Here is a 21,136-nt window from a genome sequence, read left to right as displayed (position 1 = left end):
TTTTTATTTTAGTAGGAGGGAGAATAAGCAGTTAACACACACACTAGCATCTGTGGTAGACATACACAGTACTGAATGGCATAAGTGAATGGTGTCTTGTCAATATGAGAAAGTTGCACTGGTTTAACTTGAATGTTTCAAAACAATATTAGTGTATCTACAGAGGGGTTTACAGCAATTTAAAGAGTGGTCTATTGTTGCTTAGCTTAACTCTATTAAGAAATTTATTTAAGCTAAGTGCAAGTATGTACAGCACGGTTTTCACTGGTTTAATTAAATCATACCACGAGTCAAACTGGAACAGTTTTTATACAACACAAGGCTTTACTTTCACTCCTGTATATTACCTCAGAAGGCTGAGTTGAGTACAGAGACACTTTCACTATCGTTGCCCTATTGCTATAGACATAACTCCTTCCAAAATGTGGTGATTTAAGCTAAAATGACTTAATGCTGCCCTTGGATTGATACATATTTATCTCTAAGTAGTACTAAGCCTCCCAAGTCAGATGATGAAATGTATAACATCCCAATTACACATAGGTGCAGAGTTCAGCTCGAGGTGCATTTTGTGGCTTGGGGGGAAGTGAGACACCCTTGGAGTTTCAGTGTCTAAATAGATGCCCTTAAGAGGACATGCATCTTATTGTTCTCTCCTGAAAGCATGGAGTAACTTAAGCACCCCAGATCCATGCACACAACTACAAAGGGGCTGGGTCTACACTATCAAAGAAAAACAGAGCCAAGGTAAAGTTCAAAATTATATTAAATATAAAATAACCAGTAATATGCATTTACAGCAAATGTTAAAGTAACCACTTTCATACATTGTGCATAAACTGAAGAAAGGATTAAGTATTAAGGCACAGTGAGTAATACATTTTATACAAAGAACTTTAAACACGATGACAGTAAGCATTCCTTGCTCACTGCAACAGAAAGTACAAGAAAATAGACAATAGTGCAGTCAGAGTTGATACATTTCTGGCAGAAAAAGCTAAACATCCTTCTCTCCATTAATAAAGATTTTATTCATAAGTTACTGTAGGCTTTTGCCCTGAACAAATACCAATTTTAAATGATGTAGGCTCTAAGTAGTTCATCTATTACCAATGTGTTCTTTGTTTCACTCACAATTGACTCAAGCTACCTCTTGCAGATGTTCAATGCTAAGGATGTTGCTGATTTACGTTCATCAAAAGCTGAAAGAGGCAAAGGACAGAGCATCAAAGCAAAAAAGGACAGTTGATTATGACCGCTGCTGAAGCACTATGAAGAGACCAGAAAAGACCCATACCTGGCAGAGCAAGAATTCCCTCAGCACAAGCACAGTACAAAACTACCCTGTGTAGTTCTGCAATGGATCTGAAACAAGTCCCAGGGTAGGGGGCTCAGCAGGCAAGCTCAGAGTGCTAGAGGCATTTGTGGTAGGGCCACAGCCCCAGAGGATTGTCACAGGTCCGGCGGTCCCCTAAAAGTATCCAGAATCAGGAAGCCCTTAAGGTGGTAACTTTTCCCCTTGTGGGCTGCAGCCCACGAGAATCTCACTCGGGATTTCTAATGTTTTCTTAAATTTTAGAAGTCTCACCTAAAGATAGTAAGGTTTTCATTTGAAATTACTACATGATGTATGCTGGTGGAGCAGAAACTATATACTATTTTATTTACCTACCAACATTCTGCACTGCAAGAGCTTGGGGAATACTAGTTCCTTCCTTCCCTACCTAGAGAGCTCAGGTATGAGTGCTGGGAAATAAACTATTTCTCTTTTGCAAGTTATTTTTGCATGATATACACAAATATTCCATTCAAGTAACAATATGGAGACTCTACAGCATCATATAAGTGCTCTAGAGTAGACCAAACAGTCAAATAGCACACTTTTAGCTATAGATTGGTACCCTATGTCTTTAATTCAAGCCCAGGAATCTGATTTCAATTTACTTCCTAGGACCTTATTAGAACCTACTGAAACTATGTATTTAACTGGCTAGGAGAAGTGTCTCTCATAAATGGAGTGAGAATGTGCTTCACACAACTGCTGCTCATACTGTTCTTTCCTAGACAACAGAATTCGTTGTCTGAGCACTGCTAACCTCCACAATTGATGTAGTTTTAGCTGAGCAAGTTCTAATAGTGCTTATAACCTCCTTTTAAAAAGAGGAAATTATTTCAACAGGCACTCAGACACCTTTAGGTTAAAGCTAGTGTCTAAAAAAATAAATACGTAAAATGGTGACAATAAATAAGGACATTATTGTGAACTGAGATGCCTTGTGAAGCCACTAATTAGTCAGACAATCTATTCAGAGAGAGCTAATTCTCAATAAGGATTTTATAAATACAAAATAGGTTTTTTAAAAGTATAAAATAGCACTTTCTTCAATCCACAAGTGTCAGACAGGCACCAGATGTTCAGGGAAAAGATTAGAGACATTTTTACCTACACTGTGCAGAAAAAGATGAGAGGTCTAGCATATTTAATTTATACTCAACTGATTTTTTTTGTTGTCCAAAACTTTTATTTTAACAGAAATGTCAGTTTGGCAGGATAGCTGTGGACTGAACAGACATTATTTAGCTCTCTCCTGGCCAGAGTTTTAAGTGAGTTACATTCCACTGGAAAAGTATAGCAAGATTTTTCCCATACTTTTGCTGCCAATTTAAAAATTTTGGCATTATACAGAACCTTATATTTTAAGTAGGGACAGTAGTTAAGTCTTGTTTACTTTCTGCAACAGATTGGCAGTCTCCCTCAGTTTCAAAATTGAGATTCACAAATGCATTACATGCTGTTGCCTCAGGTTGGTCTGTCTGGACAGTAGTCTCATCTTGTGGCTTGCTCTGCTGCTCTTGATATCGTCTCTCCGCCTCTTCTGACATTTTGTTTTCTTCCTCCTCCTCTTCCTCCTAAGAAAAAATGTCCACAAAATACAATACTTTCTGCAACCTGTATTCCTCACAACTCCTTTTGCAAGAACACATCAATTTCAATTACAAGCATCCAAGCACATCTTTGCACTCACAAAAACGTTTGCTTTCATTGATAGTTCAGCCATAATAATCAAAGCAAATATCAGTTACAAGTCACTGGTCCATTCCAGTAATCATTCAGAAATACTTTTTCCAGAATCACTTCACACGCCTCTCAGAAATGAAGTTGAAGGGTTGAACTTTCTCTACACATACAAACGAGATACAGATAAACTTTGACTTAATAAGCCAATTACTTGTCAACAGCAATAATGTGTAATATTTCTGGCTATTACCTTTCAAAGACGGTTTGCATTTTCCCCATTTTAAAAAGATGTTCAAACAGAAGTCATTACTTGGTTATAAAATACCTTCCCCCAGCATGTGCTTTCAAATGTCAACCCTCAATTTCAGGAATTTGTCATTTTGAATGAAACGTTTTACCGTTTTAAAATACTAGAAATATTCTAGGTAAGAGGAGCCAATGCAAAGACACAGGACATTTGTGCAAGCCATTAATTTTGTGATACATCATAGGAAAGGGGGAACAAGGGACACAAGCAGGGAAGTTGGGACAAGTTAAGTAGCTTGATAAAGACAAATGAAAAACACCTAAGGATCATTAAAAGACAAGTTACTTAATATTTCTGTAATCGTGAGTGCAAGATTTCAGTATAAAGTGTTTCACTGTTTGTTAGGCTGTTCTTTCAGGAATAACAATAACCATACGAAACAGGACAATTTAAAAAAGGCATATTAAAAACTGAGCCTCCACCATTTCTTTAAAGAATACAGTCAGTGTCCAATAACCGCTACATGCATCTCTCACACAATCTGCAAATTGTCCTTAAAGTGCACTGTGCAAGAGACTGGAATACAGCAGTGACCAGGACTCACTAAGAGGTCTGGAAATTGCTAATCCAGTGGTAAGAGTCTAAAGGTGAGGAAGCATATGGGAAGAGAGCTGCTTTAAAAAGAAAAAGATTCAAAGAAAAGGCTGAGGTTTAGGCCAAATGGATTGAGCTGTCTTTAGTAAATACTACAGATAATAGTAAAGAAAGACACACCTCCTTCTTCATCCTGTAATACTCATCAATGGCATACTGGTATTTTGGTGTACTTATGCCCAAAACGGATGCAATCTTTTCCCCAAGGAAGTCACACACTAAAAATAAAACGAGAGGCCTTTACCTGAATTCATTAGATTTCGTTTTAAGAGCAGTTCTACTTCAAAAAGATAGCAGCTGCTTACTCAAAAAGATCATCATGTGTAGTCAGTCATAACTGCTCAATTTAGTGACATATTTACTGTTTACTGCTGTTCACAGGAGGGCCAACTTAGCTAGGTAAAGAGATGGATTCTGTTACTTATGCATATTATTTAGTAAGTTCAAGTCAGTTCCACTTTCATGGTGTTTTCAGTGGCATTGCACACAATTGCATAAATGTCACAGAGGGCAGAGTTTGGTCAGCAGAATGTTTATAACCTGCAACAATATGTGAGAAGGAAAGAATCCAGCTCAACTTCCAGGGCCCATGGTAAAAGTATATTATCTTCAAATGAGCACATATAATATGGAAAATAGAAGCAGAACCCCATAATGCCCATTTTTACATTAGTTTTAGAGTAGAACTGCACTTTAATGAACAAGTTGATAATTCAGTGCATTTAAAATACAGTACCTTTATATATTTTAATTCATTAACACATTTAATGTTACCAGTAACTGTGGGTAACTAGTCAAAAATGCAGGAATGAATGACAAAACTGGAAGCTACACAGAAAATTAATAAAAGGAACCAAATAGTGTGAAAATTTCACTGCAAAGGAAGTACTTTTAATTTTGTAATTCAATACTTTTGCTTTAACAGATTCCAAAGCAGAACAAAATAAGCCTAAGTAAAATAATGGTTAGATTACACGTATTTGTAGTGAATGATGTTTGCAGCCAGCAAATAGAACATAATTATATGTATTTGTATATATACTACATATACATACAAATACATATATGTATGTATGTAGAATGTGCTATAGAATGTATGTATTGACATATGTAGATTCTGGGCTAGCAGTGTTTTAACTACACTGTGCTATACACTGCTGCATAGATCAAAAGGCTTTGATTTCAGTTCTCTCAGTATAAGTCACCAGGGGCTAAGCGTGCATCACTTTACTCAAGAGCATCCCTTCTAACAAGGGAGTGGAATAGATATGCTCATGGCAATTCCTTGGCCAAAATGATTGCTGCAGTATAGGGCCTTGAGGGCAAGGAGGATGAAAAACCAAGGAGAATGTACATCAAATCTGCAGGACTCCTCAGGAAAATAAGCTTACTGGATAGTATGAACTTGTTAGCTCTGTTGCTAAACCCTCTCCGGGAAGAGCAAATCAGAAGCTAGCTATTAGATAATCCAACAAATATCTCAAAAATACTGTAAATACAGATATTTAACACAATATTCAGAATCTCAAGATGACAAGAACTAAAACCTTATGCATACTGACTCTCTCTCAACAACGTTCTTTTCAGGCCAAGTCACACAAGTGATTTATAGACATCACTGCTGTAGATGGTAAGTTCTATAGAAAACAGACTTACTTGCTTACAGATCTAATGGCCTTTGATTGGAAAACACTTTATTTTACACATATCCTTCTACTGAAGTTCTTATATGTCTGGTGGCACATCAAAATATTTCCCTATTAAACCAAATCAGGACATATGTCACATCAATTAAATGCTCACAAACTGCAAGTGTCTAAAACAGCTTTGATTCTAGCTTGGTTTTGTAAGCCAACCAATTGGTGACCAAGTGCTACACACAACTGACAGATCATGCACATTTCTTCCCAGGAAGACAGGTTCATTACGTCTCACAACTCGCCTGAACAAATGTTTCCTTAGCAAGCCACAGATGAGGAAATTAGTATTTAGCAAGAGGGAGATTTTGGTTTATTCTTTCATTACATCTCTTTCTGTCAACATGAATAACTTGGCACCGAAGAGATGGAAAGTTACACAACCAAAATATAGATGCATGGCAGACTTTTGGAATGTTCCAAATGGCCAATAAGTCACCTCCCAGTTGCGACACTTCATGTAACAAGCTTTCAAAAAGCTAGTTAATATTCTTTGGAGTAGTTTACCTTAAAAAGTAAGTGAACTAATACCTGATAAGGTTGACGTGGCAACTCTTAGCATATGAAACCACAAGTAGGGTCCCCAGGTAAGCGCAGTCTGTAATGATAACAAAATTAGTAAGAGTAGCATTGTGACCATAAAATTGTGGTAAATACATGAAGTGTAGTAACCTACAAAGAACACAGATCCAGAAGAGAAAGCTGCCACCTTGTCTATCTTTGTCAATGCTAAGCTCAGTGCTTTGGTTTTAAGAAAGTTATACTAATTCTGGTTTTAGATCTTTAAAGCATGATGTCACTGCACAGGCTATAAAACTAGCCATTTCTAGAGGTCTTATTGCTTATACTTCCCCCTCAAAAGAAATTCAGCCCTCCACTCCATCAGAGAAAATGAATAGATGGGCCTTACACACTATGCTGAAGGTCTTGAGTTCTGACCAGCCAGGAAAACAGAATTCCAGTAGAATTCTCTCCACCAGTATTCCCTGCTTCTATTTCCATTTCATTCATACACAAGGACCATTAGAAGATCAGTTGTCAAGATAGTCCCTGGGAGAGAGGCAGTCTAAGTCAGGCAGGATTCAAATCTTAGAGGGCTTTATAGATCCAAGTCAGCACCTTGAATTGCACCAAGAAGTATATAATCTAATGCAGTCAAAAAATTCTTCAAGTGGCTTGTATTGCAAAGTCAGTTAGCTATTGGCTTCAGTTAGTATAAGATCCAGCAAGTGGTCTTCAAGAGCACAGAACAGCGTTAGCAGCAGTCTACTCTACAAGTAACAGAAACATGAATGATTATGGAGATGCACATCAATGGAAATATTGCAACCTCAGGACAAATGGATACAGAACACATTGATGATGTCACTATCTAGAACCTCAGGAGCGTTTGGGAATCCCATGGCATTGTGTCTAGGTTTCTAACCTGCTGAGAAAGGCTGAGCATCCCTCTAGGTCATACAATTTGTTGGGGAGGGGGAATGGAGAAAAATCAAAAAATTTCCAACCAGTTCTAATGACAATGCTAGAGACTTTGACCGTTGTGAAAAGGCAAATTATATGATTAACTAGAAAACAGATATGTTTCTCGTAAATAATAGAGTTTGCTTGAATAAAACTTTGAAAATCTCCAGCTCCTGAATTCAAATGAGGTTTGTTTTTTAATAAGAAACTGTCAGTAGAGGGGTCTTTCTGCTGGATAGTACCAGTAAAATGGTAGTTCTTACTGAGACACACCTGAACCATTATCTATAAAAGACGACTCTAGAATGGTCACTCTGAAGCCTACAATGTCTGCTGAGTCAGCGTGAAGCAATGGAAACAGCCACAAGAATGGTTGAGACCTCTTTGTTCACAACACTAGATTCAATCACCACTGGGGTTTGCAGTCTGTATCATCCAGTTTAAGTTCTCAGCCATTTTGACATTATGAATTACACCTGTGCAATAGCAGAGGTTTTCAGCTACAGTAAAGCATTTAGCTCTTCCATGCCAAGAGTCTTTGACCATTGTGACAAAGGTAACTCAACTAATCACCACCCTTACTCTAACGCTAGTTTGCGTGCAACAATTTCACTGGTCACACGAAAGAGTCTACGTAGATGATGGATTACTTAGCAAGGATTTTCAGACACTATTTTACAATGAAAACAATAAAAATCGGATTTTTTTGATAAAATGCTTTTTGAGAAAAAACCTATCTAAAAATAATTAAAACTAAGAGACATTATAGCTCAAAGATCTCTCATCATGGAATAGCGATTATAAATTCTAATTCTATAGTATGAGACAATATATTCATGTAATGTTTAAGAAAAGTTTTGTAAATGAGTTCCAATAGTTCATGGATTAGGGACTCAATCTTATGGTGTTCAAGGGGCTTCTGTACAGATTATTTAGGTTAATCTTTCTATCTCCCAATGGGACTCAGTGCTCAGTCTAGAAGATACCATCAGAGATGCTTAGTTTTGCAGTTCTCTAACTGTGGATTTGTTCTCCAGAGATAAAATGCTTGCTAACAGCAAAAATGTTTTAAAATAAATAATATATATATATATATAGAGAGAGAGGCGAGAAACAACAGACCTCAACCCTATTGTCCCTCTGCAAATTTGTGTACATAGAGTCAATCCCTTACCTCTCTCTAAAAGTGCAGAATTTTAAAAAGTTCAATGAATAAAAGATTGTTGGGGGCGGAACAGACCTAGACAAGGAGAAGATGTCTGGAGATAAACGTGAGATGTGAGGCACAGGCAGTAGAAACAAAAGTGTAACTGTTTGAGCAGCATATTCCAGAAGTCTTAAGGTGTTTCTGAGCATAGCCTTCATTAATTTGAGATCTACCATACCATTCTCTCACTAGAAGGGAAAACCTATAATGGCAGCAGGCCATAAGAGAGACCCAGTTTGGGAATATTTTAATGAAGTTCCTCTACTTGTGGGTAAGACAAGCATGCATGCAAAATGCAAACAGTGCAACAAAGAAATGCAAGGCTTGGTTGCCTAAATGAAACAACATCATGAGAAGTGTTCCTTCTCAGGAGGAAGCAGCGTTGAAGAGGATGAAAGGAACATGTCTGAACTTGCAGGATCTTCAGGTTGGTAAACTTTTTTATTTCATACTTCTTTCTTAAGGACTGCTGGTCTTCCTTCTGGACTATTCTTGAATTCTCATATTTGAACAAAAAATATAGTTAGTACCATAGAGTAACATCATTTTAGATGCAGTTGTGATAAAAAATAAATAGTTTAAACAGGCAGATCTTCCTTTTACAATTTCAGCTTTAAAGTAGTACTGAGTGTCAGTGAATGCAATGAATAATACTAAATGAGCAGTATGGTAATAATAATTAAATAACTGCATTGACTTATTTTGTTTAAGAGAATCCATCCTCAACATACAGGATTCTGAAGACCATCCACCTTCAAGATCACCATCATTTTCTATAGTTTCAGAGTTATCTGCCAATGATAGTGTTTCAGTCACATCATGTATGTCACATAGCCATAGTATATCACCTGTAGCAAAAAGAAAAAAAAATCTCCATCATCCAGAAACAACCATAGATAAGTTTGTGATAAGAACTAGCGGATTACAAAAAGAGGTAATTGATGAAAAAATTGCGCAATTTGTTTATGCAACGAACTCTCCTTTCCGTAGGATTGAGAACCCACACTTAACCATTAACATGGTTCAGTCATTAAGACCAGGATACAGTCCACCCAACAAAGCAGATGTCACAGGCAAATTGCTGGATAAAGTGTGTGAAAGAGAAAGCGAGCAGCGTGCAAAAGTTCTAGAGGGTGAAATTGTTAACCTAAGTCTTGATGGATTGAGCAATGTCTACAATGATCCTGTTGTATGTGCTTATGAGACAACAGAAGAAGGGAATGTCTTCATTAAAGAAACAATTGATACATCAGGAAATGCACACACAGCAGAATGCTTACAAGTAGCAGCAGTAAAAGCTATAACAAACTGAAAAAACCTCAAATGTCTAGTATGCAGCTTGGTCACAGACAATGCTGCAAATGTATCCACAATGAGAAGAAATTTAGAAGAGAGTCCCAAGCTAATAATGTACGGTTGCAGTGCTCATTTGATGCACCTGCTAGACAAAGACTTCAGTGTACCAGAAATAAAGGCTAAGTCCGTTGAAATTGCAAGATACTTCCGTAACAACCACTTTGCAGCAGCTGCTCTGAAAAAAGTGGGAGGAACTAAGCTAACTCTCCCACAAGACGTGCGATGGAACTCAGTAATGGACTGTTTTGGGCACTATATCAAGAACTGGCCTAATCTGATGACAGTTTGTGAACAAAATTGTGAAAAAATAGATGGCACTGTCACAGCCAAAGTTCTCAACATTGGGCTTAAGAGAAATGTTGAACACATGCTGAGTACCCTGAAGCCTATTTCTGTAGCCGTGAACAAAATGCAGGGAAAGAGCTGTTTTATTGCTGACACTGTTGAAATCTGGAAGAAACTGAGTGAGATCTTAAAGAGAAATATGCAACAGAGTTAAATTTCAAGCATCAAAAACACGAATGGGACAAGCACTATCTCCAGCTCATTTTCTTGCAAATATTCTCAATACTTGGTACCAGGGTCAAACTTTAACTGCTGAAGAAGAGAAGTTGGCTATGACATGGACATCCAGCAATTATCCCTTCAACTATAGCAAACTTGAGAGCTAAGGGTGAACCATTCAAGAAATGTGTTTGCTGATGTTTTAAAGGAAGTCACACCAGTGAACAAGAAAATCCTCCAAATATTAATAATTAACCTGTTGAATTGGAGATATTTATGAAGTCATTGGGAGGTGAACTATCTGCTTCAATTACCTTTGGTAAATGAAATAACCAATCTTTCATTTTCTGATATAGCTGTAAAACTAATCTGAAAAGTTTTCAAAATAAATCACTTTAAAAATGTATATAATGTGTACTTTCTAAAAATGAAACCTACATCTGAGTTGTGAAGAATATGTGTTAAAGTTAAAAGAACCAGCAAGAATGCACTTTTATGTAGAAATCCATGATTAAATCGAGTCTTCCTGACAAATGCTGTTTAAAACAAGTGTGAAAATTCTTGCTTTATATGTTATTTAATATGTATATAGCTATCAAAGGTTTTAGAACTAATCTCTATGGTTTAAAGACAAAGCATCACAATGACATTTTGTGTTTGTATGCAGATTACCAGATTTCAGTGCTTATCTGATAGAACGTTCCTCTGGCTTACACAAGACCGTCTTTCACACTACCTGCATCATTCTGTTGACTGCCAACTGAGAATCCAGACACTATGTATTTTTAGCAGGGCTTATAGGAAGTGTCCTGCTATGGTGACAAGCATAAGCGAAAAGGCTGCTGTCCTAGCTACACAAAAGCACCCTATGCTTGTTAATTAAGTACTCAGTTGGCAGTCCTTCTAATGTAGTCAGTCATGTTTGTGCCTGTTTAGTCAGGAAGAGTGCTGGAAAGGATGTTGCTATAAATGGGAGTAATGGTTGGCACCATACAGATAAACAACGTGGTAAGGTGAAAAAGGCATTCACACAGTGCACAGGACAAACCATTTTAGAGTGCTGCTGGTTAGCAACGAGCAAGCGGCTAGAAGCATTACTTTAACATTTAAAAATACCAAAAGGAACTGAACTTCTCAAAGTAACAGGAATGTAATAAACCAAATGCAGAATTATTTTAACATACTATTGAAGTAATGCAAATTCAGATACAATTTAATAGTAGAAATGTGATCTACAGCCCCTTCCCACAGCTACCCTCTAATTAACCAAACCCTATGGCAACAACACTTTTTCAGGAAGAAACAAGCAGAATACCCATACCAAAACCAGGATACTCCTTGTGGGAGCCCCACCAGTAAAGCTCTTCATTGGAGTCGGAGTTCTTTAAGATGTGATGGGTGTATTGACACAGTGGTATGGTTGGCTGGTTAGTTCCTCCAATGTGCCATCACTCAGTGGCTAGAGCATAGTAGCACACACTCCAATGGATTGAGACAAGCAAGTATCTCCTCCTGTGTACCTATACTTCCTGGGTTACTGATACCACAGTGAACTTATTCAAGACAAAGTATTAAAGACAGTGTTCTACCCTTCCAACCCAACATGAATTAGTAGGGATCAGGAAAATATGGAAAGTTTAATTAAAATGTAGATGTTGAACTTGATGTAGTCTAACAACATACTTCAAAATATATTTTTGGTATTTTCTGAAACATCTCAATTTTTTTATTTTATTTTTGCAAGTTCTCTACTGTTCCCTTTTATTATACTGGAGTTGCTCACTGTGCAAAAGCTGGGGGTGCTACAGCACCCACACATCCCTAGTTCCCCGCCTATGTGAACTCCTTAATGGTTAACCGTTTAACCGATAGAATTTTAATAGGTTACATGGTTACTATTTTTAAACCCTATTTACATCCCTAACTGTAATTGGCTAAAATAAAATAGAAGTCAGATTTGAATTCAATAATTATTTTTGTTTCTTCCAAGTGCAAAAAGTGGTTGTCACTTTTCCAGTAAATGGCAAATGAAATAAAGAATTATCTGTAACAAACCTACAGGATCAACAGAAGGCAAGAGGTCTTTTTTTTCTTGCACCAGATCTTCTTCATCTGTGCTATATTCTTCCATGGTTTCTCCACTTGCAAAGTGAATGACCCTTCTTGGGATTTTCTTGTTTTTTCCTATGATCCCCAGTTCCACATTCTCAAAGCCTCTATCGCCATTTGAGTGCAGCTGTAACAAAGAAAATAATGGTTTCAAAAACACAAGCTTCTGCAGGACAAGCAGTGAAACTGGAGGCTTGGTTCTTTCAAATATCTGTCAGCTCATCTAAAGTAGCAGAGATCACTGAGAGCTTTTCTGAAAATTGAGGTGGAGTTTGTTTTTCGAGTGATGCAGCTGTAAGGTAGCATTTCCCAAACTTATTAAAGCTGAGTTCTCCATTTCAAGAAAGCTAAATTAATCACATTCACTTCAACCCTGCCATCACTACAAGTTATATTGTGTAGATCTTCACTACATGGCACATCCTTTCTTTTCTCTACATGCTTTGGTGAACAATGAAATATTTAATGTTGACATTTAAAATATCATCATTGGCATCTGAGTTAACACTCATTGAAATGAATTGAGGTCAGAATTCTTAACTGTTTCAGGCTCTTTGCAAATTCAGGCAGACAACTCTTTCACATAACATTCAATTCATGTTTGCAAGGTATCCTTCAAAACCATGAGAATTAAGGTTGACACACTGAAAAACAATGGAAAGGCCTGTCCATGGTCTCCCCCTTTCTCACACACACACACACACACACACAGAGTTTAGTCCTTCAGGCCTACCCCGAGGAGGGGTCACAACCCACGCGTTGAAAAATGCTGTTGTAGGGGATGAAATCAGGATAGAGTGATTTAAATGAAAACCATTTAAATAACCAATTGTCATCATGACCTAAATCAGCAATCATACACCCTTGATTTTAATCATGTTTTGTATTTGTACTTGTTAGTTCTTTTCCTAAAGAAAAATAGTTGATTCTCATTGGCTGGTAACTATAAAAACATGTTGATTTGCAAACAGACTTTACACTAAATCTGAGGCTTTTTTTTTTTTTAAACCAGGAGGATACACTGTGCCTATATACATTTATTTAATTATACAGCTCAATTTCAATTAATTTTCATTTCTTATTTTTTACATTATTATGCTAGAAAGTAGCAAATTATACACTTAATTACTAGACTATTTTTACTTGCAATATATGCAATTAAAAGAGCTCAAAACAGCAATTTTTTATTATTAATTATTAAATAAAATTCCTTAAAATTTGCCGCACACTAGAAAAAAAAGTGTTATCAAAACATGATTTGCATTTAAGAATCAACTGATTTATTAAACTAGGAATTATTATCTGCAGTTAGTGAATTGAACTGATTGTTTCTGGTCTCACCATGTCCTTCCAAATTATAGAAACAGTATATCTCATCCTCTCATACTTAGTTTTCATTCATATATTGGAAGAGGAAAATGAGCTTTTCAGCTTTTTCAAACTCCCAATTGGTATCTTAGGGCTCATCTACACTTGAAATGCTGCTGCAGCAGCGCTGCTGTAGCGCTTCAGTGTAAACACTACCTACGCAGATGGGAGGGGTTCTCCCATCAGCACAGGCACTCCACCTCCCCAAGAGGCAGTACCTAGGCCAACTGAAGAATTCTTCCGTCAATCTAACACCATCTACACTGGGCATTCGGTCGGCTTACCTACGCCGGTGGGGGGGTGGATTTTTCACTCCTCTGAGCAACGTAGTTAAGCCAACTTCATTTTCTCAGTATAGACCAGGCTTTAAGTATTAATGAGCTAGTCACTGAACTGAACTAGTTGAATAAGCTGAAATGAAGAGAATATTCTCTCTGCTCCTACAGAAAAAGGCTATTGCTGTCAAACACTGGTTTAGCACATCAACAAATTCTGGTACCAGGTGCTTATCCAGTGACTTCAACAAGTTCAGTGGTTTGATTCTGGCAACAAAAATGATTAGGGGACTGGAACACATGAGTTATGAGGAGAGGCTGAGGGAGCTGGGATTGTTTAGCCTGCAGAAGAGAAGAATGAGGGGGGATTTGATAGCTGCTTTCAACTACCTGAAAGGGGGTTCCAAAGAGGATGGCTCTAGGCTGTTCTCAATGGTAGCAGATGACAGAACGAGGAGTAATGGTCTCAAGTTGCAGTGGGGGAGGTTTAGATTGGATATTAGGAAAAACTTTTTCACTAAGAGGGTGGTGAAACACTGGAATGCGTTACCTAGGGAGGTGGTAGAATCTCCTTCCTTAGAGGTTTTTAAGGTCAGGCTTGACAAAGCCCTGGCTGGGATGATTTAACTGGGAATTGGTCCTGCTTTGAGCAGGAGGTTGGACTAGATGACCTTCTGGGGTCCCTTCCAACCCTGATATTCTATGATTCTCTTTAAAACCTGGCAGCAAACATTACTGCTTAATATTTAAATTAAATACAAAAAAAAAAAGATTTCAATAGATAAGCTTAGGCCTTAACATAAATTGTCAATTTCAAATCTGAAAATAGGCTTATTAAAAAAAATAAACTATATTTAATTTTAAATTTAAAAGTCCAATTTAAATAAAAAATGTTTTAATCTATTTTTATTCACTCTGGATTAAACTAATTCCCTTTTATACAGATATCAAAAATATTAAATCTAGATAGTTAAGTGTATGATCTACATTATTATTCTTACTTCCCCTCCCCCCAAAATAGATGTTAAAAACTTCCCTGTTCTACTTAGTAAACATTTTTTACATCTCAAATCTTGCCCCCTTGCTTCTCTCACAAGACCACAGCTACAGATAACAGAACTAATCTACTAACAACACCTTTTTTAAAATTATGTTTCCAAGTCATTCAAACTCACCCAATAATATGGTCTTCAAAGATCAGATTTTTACTGCTATCCCCAATGATAACATTACTTCCATCCCAGAACAGATATCAGTTTGAAAATGAACTCCAAAAATTTGGAAAAGCAGGCAAGTCTAAAGATCAAACTGACACACAATGTAAATCTAAATAATTCTGAAATAACTAAATCACAGCATATAAAAGAAAGAGAGAAAGCTGAACTTTACGGTACCATCAGAATTAATTGTTAAGCAGATATCTTCCAACACACATGCCACCAAACAGTGGAAAGGAATTTCATGCTGCTTTTATTTCTCAACAACCTGAATTCAACACCTCAATCCCAACACGTATAGAGAAGATGCCAGCAAGAAGATGAGTTTCCATACACTTAATGGGACTGCATAGATCTGTAAGTTTTAGACACATTTTCACAACAGAAGGAACATACTAGGTCCTTTAGAGATAGGAAGACAAGGTCTCTGATATGAAGAGCTAGCAATCTATATGAGCAACATACAAGAACGGTATACAACAAAAAGCAATATGATTGAACAGTTGCATGCAGTGTTGGTCCCACGATATTAGAGAGACAAGGTGGGTAAAGTAAAGAGTTGGTCCACCTTTGTCTCTATGATTGAGCAGTGACATTTAGAACACTATTTGTTAATTACATTAATGGAACACAAAAATGTCAACATACATAAAGGCTTACAGAAAACGTAACATTCTGTACAGTGAAAAAAAATCCAGCCTATTATGTTGTGAGAGAGTCCCTCTACTCTACAAAAAAGTAGTTATTTAAAATATTAACCAAAGCTAGCAACAGAAAAATTCACCACCATACTAATGCTCAAAAAACAAAAAAATCCTTACAGTCACAATGCGGCTGAACAAAAGACGAGTTTCTATCAGGTGGTTTGGAGGATTCTTTCAGATACAAACAAGATTCATATCTTTAACATGAACAGATAAAATCTCTTCTGCCTTGGCAGTATAAAGCTTATTAGTGCTAATGCAGCATAATTTTAGCTGTGTCGGTTCTAGGATATGAGACACACAAGATGGGTGAGGTAATATCTTTTATTGGACCAATTTCTGTTGGTGAGAGAGACAAGCTTTAGAGACACGCTGAGCTCTTCTTCCAGTCTGGGAAAGATACTCTAAGTGTCACAGCTAAATGCCAGGTGGAACAAATTGTTTAGCATAAGTAGACAGACACTGGATTTATGGTTTATTACTACAATCTGTAACCCACTAACCCTCCCTCTTTTCTTCCCATGACTGCATATGCGTTAAGGGGCCACTCTGCCTTGAATGGTTACTTAGCACATATTCTAACTACTTATGCTAAACAAGTAGTTATGCATTTGGTTTGTAACAGTTGTCAATTTTCCTTTGCATGTTTGCAGCACAGTTTACACCAATTACATTAAAGCGGCAGTAGTCTAATGGGTTGGGGGGAAGGGGGTTATATTCAGTGAAAATGTTGGAATCCTGCATCCCAATGCCCAGAGCCACTCCCCAAAATTCCAGGATCTGGAAGTTAAATTTGTGGATAAATAAGTTTGTCCTATCTCTGTAAAGGCACAATAAGAAATCCCTGTCCTTCTAAGATCACTTCCTGTTAGTTTGTGTAGTTTGGGTTATCCTTAAACTAGCCCCTCACAATTAACCAGTAACATTCTGTTGAATAAAAAGACTGTGCCCTATGTTTTGGGATTTTAAGCACTGATCAGTATTTATGTAAGTAAGTAATACACACCTGTATGTAAGACACAGGAGGTAACTCTTCTGTGCTACTTGGCACAGGTGAGGCCTCAGGCTGAGTACTGCACCCATTCTGGGTGCCTCACTTAAAGAAAGATGTGGACAAATTCAAGAGAGTCCAGAGGACAGCAACACATGATAAAAAGTTTAGAAAATCTGACCTGTGAGGAAAGGTTACAAAAATTGAGCATGTTTAGCCTTGAGAAAAGAAGACTATAGGGGGACCTGATAATGTTCAAATATACTCAGGGCTATTATAAAGAAGACAATTATTCTCTATATCCACTGAAGGTAGGACAAGAAGTAATCAGCTTAATCTGCAGCAAGGGAGACAGGTTAGATTTTAGGAAAAACTTAACTATAAGGATAGTAAAGCACTGGGATAGGTTTCAAGAGATGTTTTGGAATCCCTGTCATTAGAGGTTTTTAAGAATAGGTTAGACAATACTTGTCAGGAATGGTCCAGGAAAGAATACTTGGTCCTGTCTAAGCACAAAGGGCTGGACTAGATGACCTCGAGGTCCCTTACAAGCCCTGCATTTCTATGATTATATAAATTTTAAACAACATTTAGACTGAAATTCTGTTCTAATGTACTAAATGCTTCACAGACATGCAAGACAAGTCCCTATCCCACAGATTTTACAGTCTAAACAGACAAAGGAAAAAAGTGGGGGAGAAAAGAAGACAAACCAATTTATTTTTTACTATTACATTCAGGTTGTATGATCTCAGCTTAACTTTGATAAGTCAAAACCTATGAAAATGCTGTCTCTAATGTCAAAATATTTAATGTGAAAGTGCTTAGTTTGTATAACTTCACTGTCTTGTGCTACTTCAAGATTAGCTTCAGTTCTTTCAAATCCATACAATTATGAAGTCAGGGATGAAATCACTTGAATCTACCAAGAATGTATTCCCTTCACTACTTTAAACAAGAGATCTAGTAAATACTGCATCTGTAAAGCCACATGAATGTCATTTGAAAACACACTGCAGCACCAGGAAGTAAATCAAATTTTTTTCAACAGTTTTGCTGTACATTAACTAGTAGAATTTACAATGTAAATCCCTGTAAGTCTAAAGTCTACATACACAGATGCTCTTCCACTGTTGTTCTTCTCCTTTCCCCATCTCTGTGCTTACAAATGGTACAAATGCTTAGAATAAAAATGGCTAGCTGGCAACTCATGAATGAGGTCTCCTACTAATTCTCAACCCATAGGTAATCTATTTTGAATAATGAAGAAAACCTATTCAGTTGTTTGAGAATCAGACATTAAACTACACAGGTGCATTTGAAAAAGTATTTATTGAAACAGCTTTTCTATTTTGGCTTCTTTTAATTAAAGTTAAAAGATTACCTTAACATCTAAAACAGAGGTGGGCAAACTTTTTGGCCCAAGGGCCACATCTGGGTATGGAAATTGTATGGCAGACCATGAATGCTCACAAAACTGGGGGTTAGGGTGCAGGCTCTGGGGTGGGACCAGAAATGAGGAGTTCAGGGTGCAAGAGGGTGTTCCAGGCTGGGTCTGAGGGGTTTGGCGGGTGGGAGGGGGAATTGGGGCAGGGGGTTGGGGTGCAGGAGGGGGTCGGGGTGCAGGCTCTGGGCGGCGCTTACCTCAAGCAGCTCCTAAAAGCAGCAGCATGTCCCCTCTCCAGCTCCTACATGGAGGCACAGCCAGGCGACTCTGTACGCTGCCCTGTCTTCAGGCACTTGGGTCAAGGGCAGCATATGAAGCCCCCTGGCTGCCCCTACACCGTTGTAGAAGCAGCAGTGATCTGTATGCTATGTATAACCTGTATGTTCAAAAGGTCTGTTATCTCTCTTCCCCCCCCTGCCCCCCCACTTTTGAACAGCTCCCAGGTAGACAAGGTGTCTGGGACTAATTAGGCAGCGCTCACACACCCAATGCATGGACACTGTCCAAGGTGGAGTGTGACCAACCAGACACGGCCAAGTCACATCTAGTAGCAGGTCATGAGGAGCAGGTCCTTAAAAGGGGAAGGGGCCATGTGCTCAGGAGTGCACTCACAAGCCTGTACCTCCTGTGAAGGCCCTTCGCCCAGACCGCCTGGCCAGTGGTTTGCCATTGTGCCCCAGGAAGACTTACTTTCATCGCACCGTCCATCGCTGTGCTGTGGGACACTTACCTTAAAGGATCCTGACATCTCCAGTGCCATGCCTGTCCTGGGAGCGTGAGTCTGCTTCTGTGAGCGTGAGACCCTCTCCCACCCCTTCTTTTGAGGCTTAGCTATCAGTATAATAAACGTGCTGCTTTCTGCCAAACACTGGTGGGTCATTAATCCTCCCTAAGCTTACTAGCTGACCCAATTTTGGGTAACATACACATAGGAGCCAGAGGGGGGACATGCTGCTGCTTCCGGGAGCCATGCAGAGTGGGGCCAGCCCCCAACGCCGCTCCCAGCTGGCATGCCGGAGCAGGGCAAGCCCCGGACCCTGCTCCCCAGCAGGAGCTCGAGGGCCAGATTAAAATATCTGGAGGGCCTGATGCTGCCCCCGGGGCCGTAGTTTTCCCACCCCTGATCTAAACCTTAACATTGCATTAAATTATAGAAGTCAGTAAATTCTAAGATAGTTTCCACAGTAGCCTTTACTGTAACTCCTGTGTATATGTATTACAATAGAGCTCTTTGTTACATATCCACACAATGACAATGCAATACACCATAGAAATTATAATAATGGAACTGCACTTGTCTGTGCTACTCCTACAGTAAAACTGTAATGATTCGATATTTATTATGTTTAAATTCCACTTTTCCACTACCCTTAAATGTATGTATGTAGCATTGTGCACTGCTACATCTATAAAGTAAAAATCCTACAATCTTAACATTTAATTAACACAGTAGTTTGCTTTTAGTGTTATTCAAATTCCATTCTTAAGAGGTTCATAGCTCAAAGAAATCAGTATCTAAACAATTTAAGAACATGGGAAGTGTGACTCAGATTAAATTAGTACACCTTGAAGGGGCTAAATATACCAGTGGATTATTACACTAGCTTTTCCATTGGCATACCTGAGCTCAAATCTTAAATTGGATCACAAGCAAAAATTAATTTAGTAGTCTCATCTCATTCGTGCACTTCATAAAAGCATCACACAACCAGCAGTTTGCTAAGAACAGTAGCCCAAGAACAGAATAGCAGAAGCAATAAAGACTTGGCAATTCTTTGTGCTTGTGATCTTCAACATATACCCCTTCCTATGCATCCACACAGCTAAAACTCTCACCCAAGCTCACATCATCTTGTGTCTGGATCACTATAATGACCTCTGCTCCAGCCTTGACAAATGCAATCCTCCCCCACTCATATCCATTCAGAATGCTAAGGCAAAGATCATTCTCCCAGCTTATCACTTTGACCATATCACCTCACTCTCTGCATCCAACCACTGGCTCCCCCTTCTCCATCAAATCACAGTATTTGTCTTCAGCTTCAAGGCCCTTCTCAACCTATTCCCGCCCCCATCATCTATCATATGCTTTATTAAGATGTCAACTCCTGTCTCTGCTCCGTCAGCCTTCTCCACCTTACTTGTTTGCAAACAAGTATCTTTGTGCTCTCTCCCATGCTATCCCACAAAATTGGGAGCAGCTTCTTGTAAACATCTATGAAGCTACTTCATTGTGCTCTTTCAAATCCCTCCTTTAATGACACCTGCACAAATCTTGACAATGGTTAGGCTCCTGACACACTGAAACTGCTGCCTATTATGCTGACCAATACAATCTCATTGTTTCCTTGTGTCTGTATCCATCTGTCTTATACTAGATTGTAAGCTATTTGCAGCAGGGATAGGGTGACCAGACAGCAAGTGTGAAAAATCAGGATGGGATGGTGGGTAATAGAAGACTATATAAGAAAAAGACCCCAAAACCAGGACTGTCCCTATAAAATCGGGACATCTGTCACCCTAGGCAGGGCTTTTTGTTCTGGGCTTGTACAGTGCCTAGCACAATAGGGTCAGGATCCGTGACTGGCTCCTAGGTGTTACTGGAACACATATATAATAATAGAAGACTTGGGTGCTTTAGCAGAGCTGCAAGTAAGCTACCATGGCACCTGCTATAGTATGACTGACCTAAGACAGTGCTACAAGGCCTCCTCAGTTTCACATGTACTCAATTCACACATTTAAAGAAAAATGCCAACAGAAAAAAGTAATATGTAAACCAGGGCTGTGCATCAAATCTTTTCAATCTATCAGCCTCATCACTTGTTCAGATCAGAAGTCCTCAAAAATTCTGTACCAAAGAATGTCCTTACTTTG

The 21,136-nt window shown here is 38.3% G+C and overlaps 1 protein-coding gene across 2 annotated transcripts in view; it reads right to left on the bottom strand.

Annotated features, from left to right (window-relative positions):
* LOC140913158 (signal recognition particle subunit SRP54) overlaps positions 1 to 21,136 on the bottom strand; it is a 69,395-nt gene continuing 48,259 nt past the window's right edge. Inside the window, exons 2-5 of one of the 2 annotated variants that reach the window (XM_073349025.1) lie at positions 12,208 to 12,384; positions 6,149 to 6,215; positions 4,041 to 4,138; positions 1 to 2,910 (exon numbers count right to left, since the gene is read on the bottom strand). In XM_073349025.1, coding sequence (XP_073205126.1) covers positions 2,698 to 2,910; positions 4,041 to 4,138; positions 6,149 to 6,215; positions 12,208 to 12,384 — 555 coding nt within the window. In that variant the 3' untranslated portion in view covers positions 1 to 2,697. The remainder of the gene's footprint in view (positions 2,911 to 4,040; positions 4,139 to 6,148; positions 6,216 to 12,207; positions 12,385 to 21,136) is intronic. The other variant, XM_073349026.1, reaches the window with a different exon arrangement.

This window comes from Lepidochelys kempii, chromosome 6, assembly GCF_965140265.1.
Source record: "Lepidochelys kempii isolate rLepKem1 chromosome 6, rLepKem1.hap2, whole genome shotgun sequence".
In the NCBI taxonomy this organism is placed as follows: domain Eukaryota; kingdom Metazoa; phylum Chordata; order Testudines; family Cheloniidae; genus Lepidochelys; species Lepidochelys kempii.
This window is presented reverse-complemented; position numbering and strand designations above follow the sequence as displayed.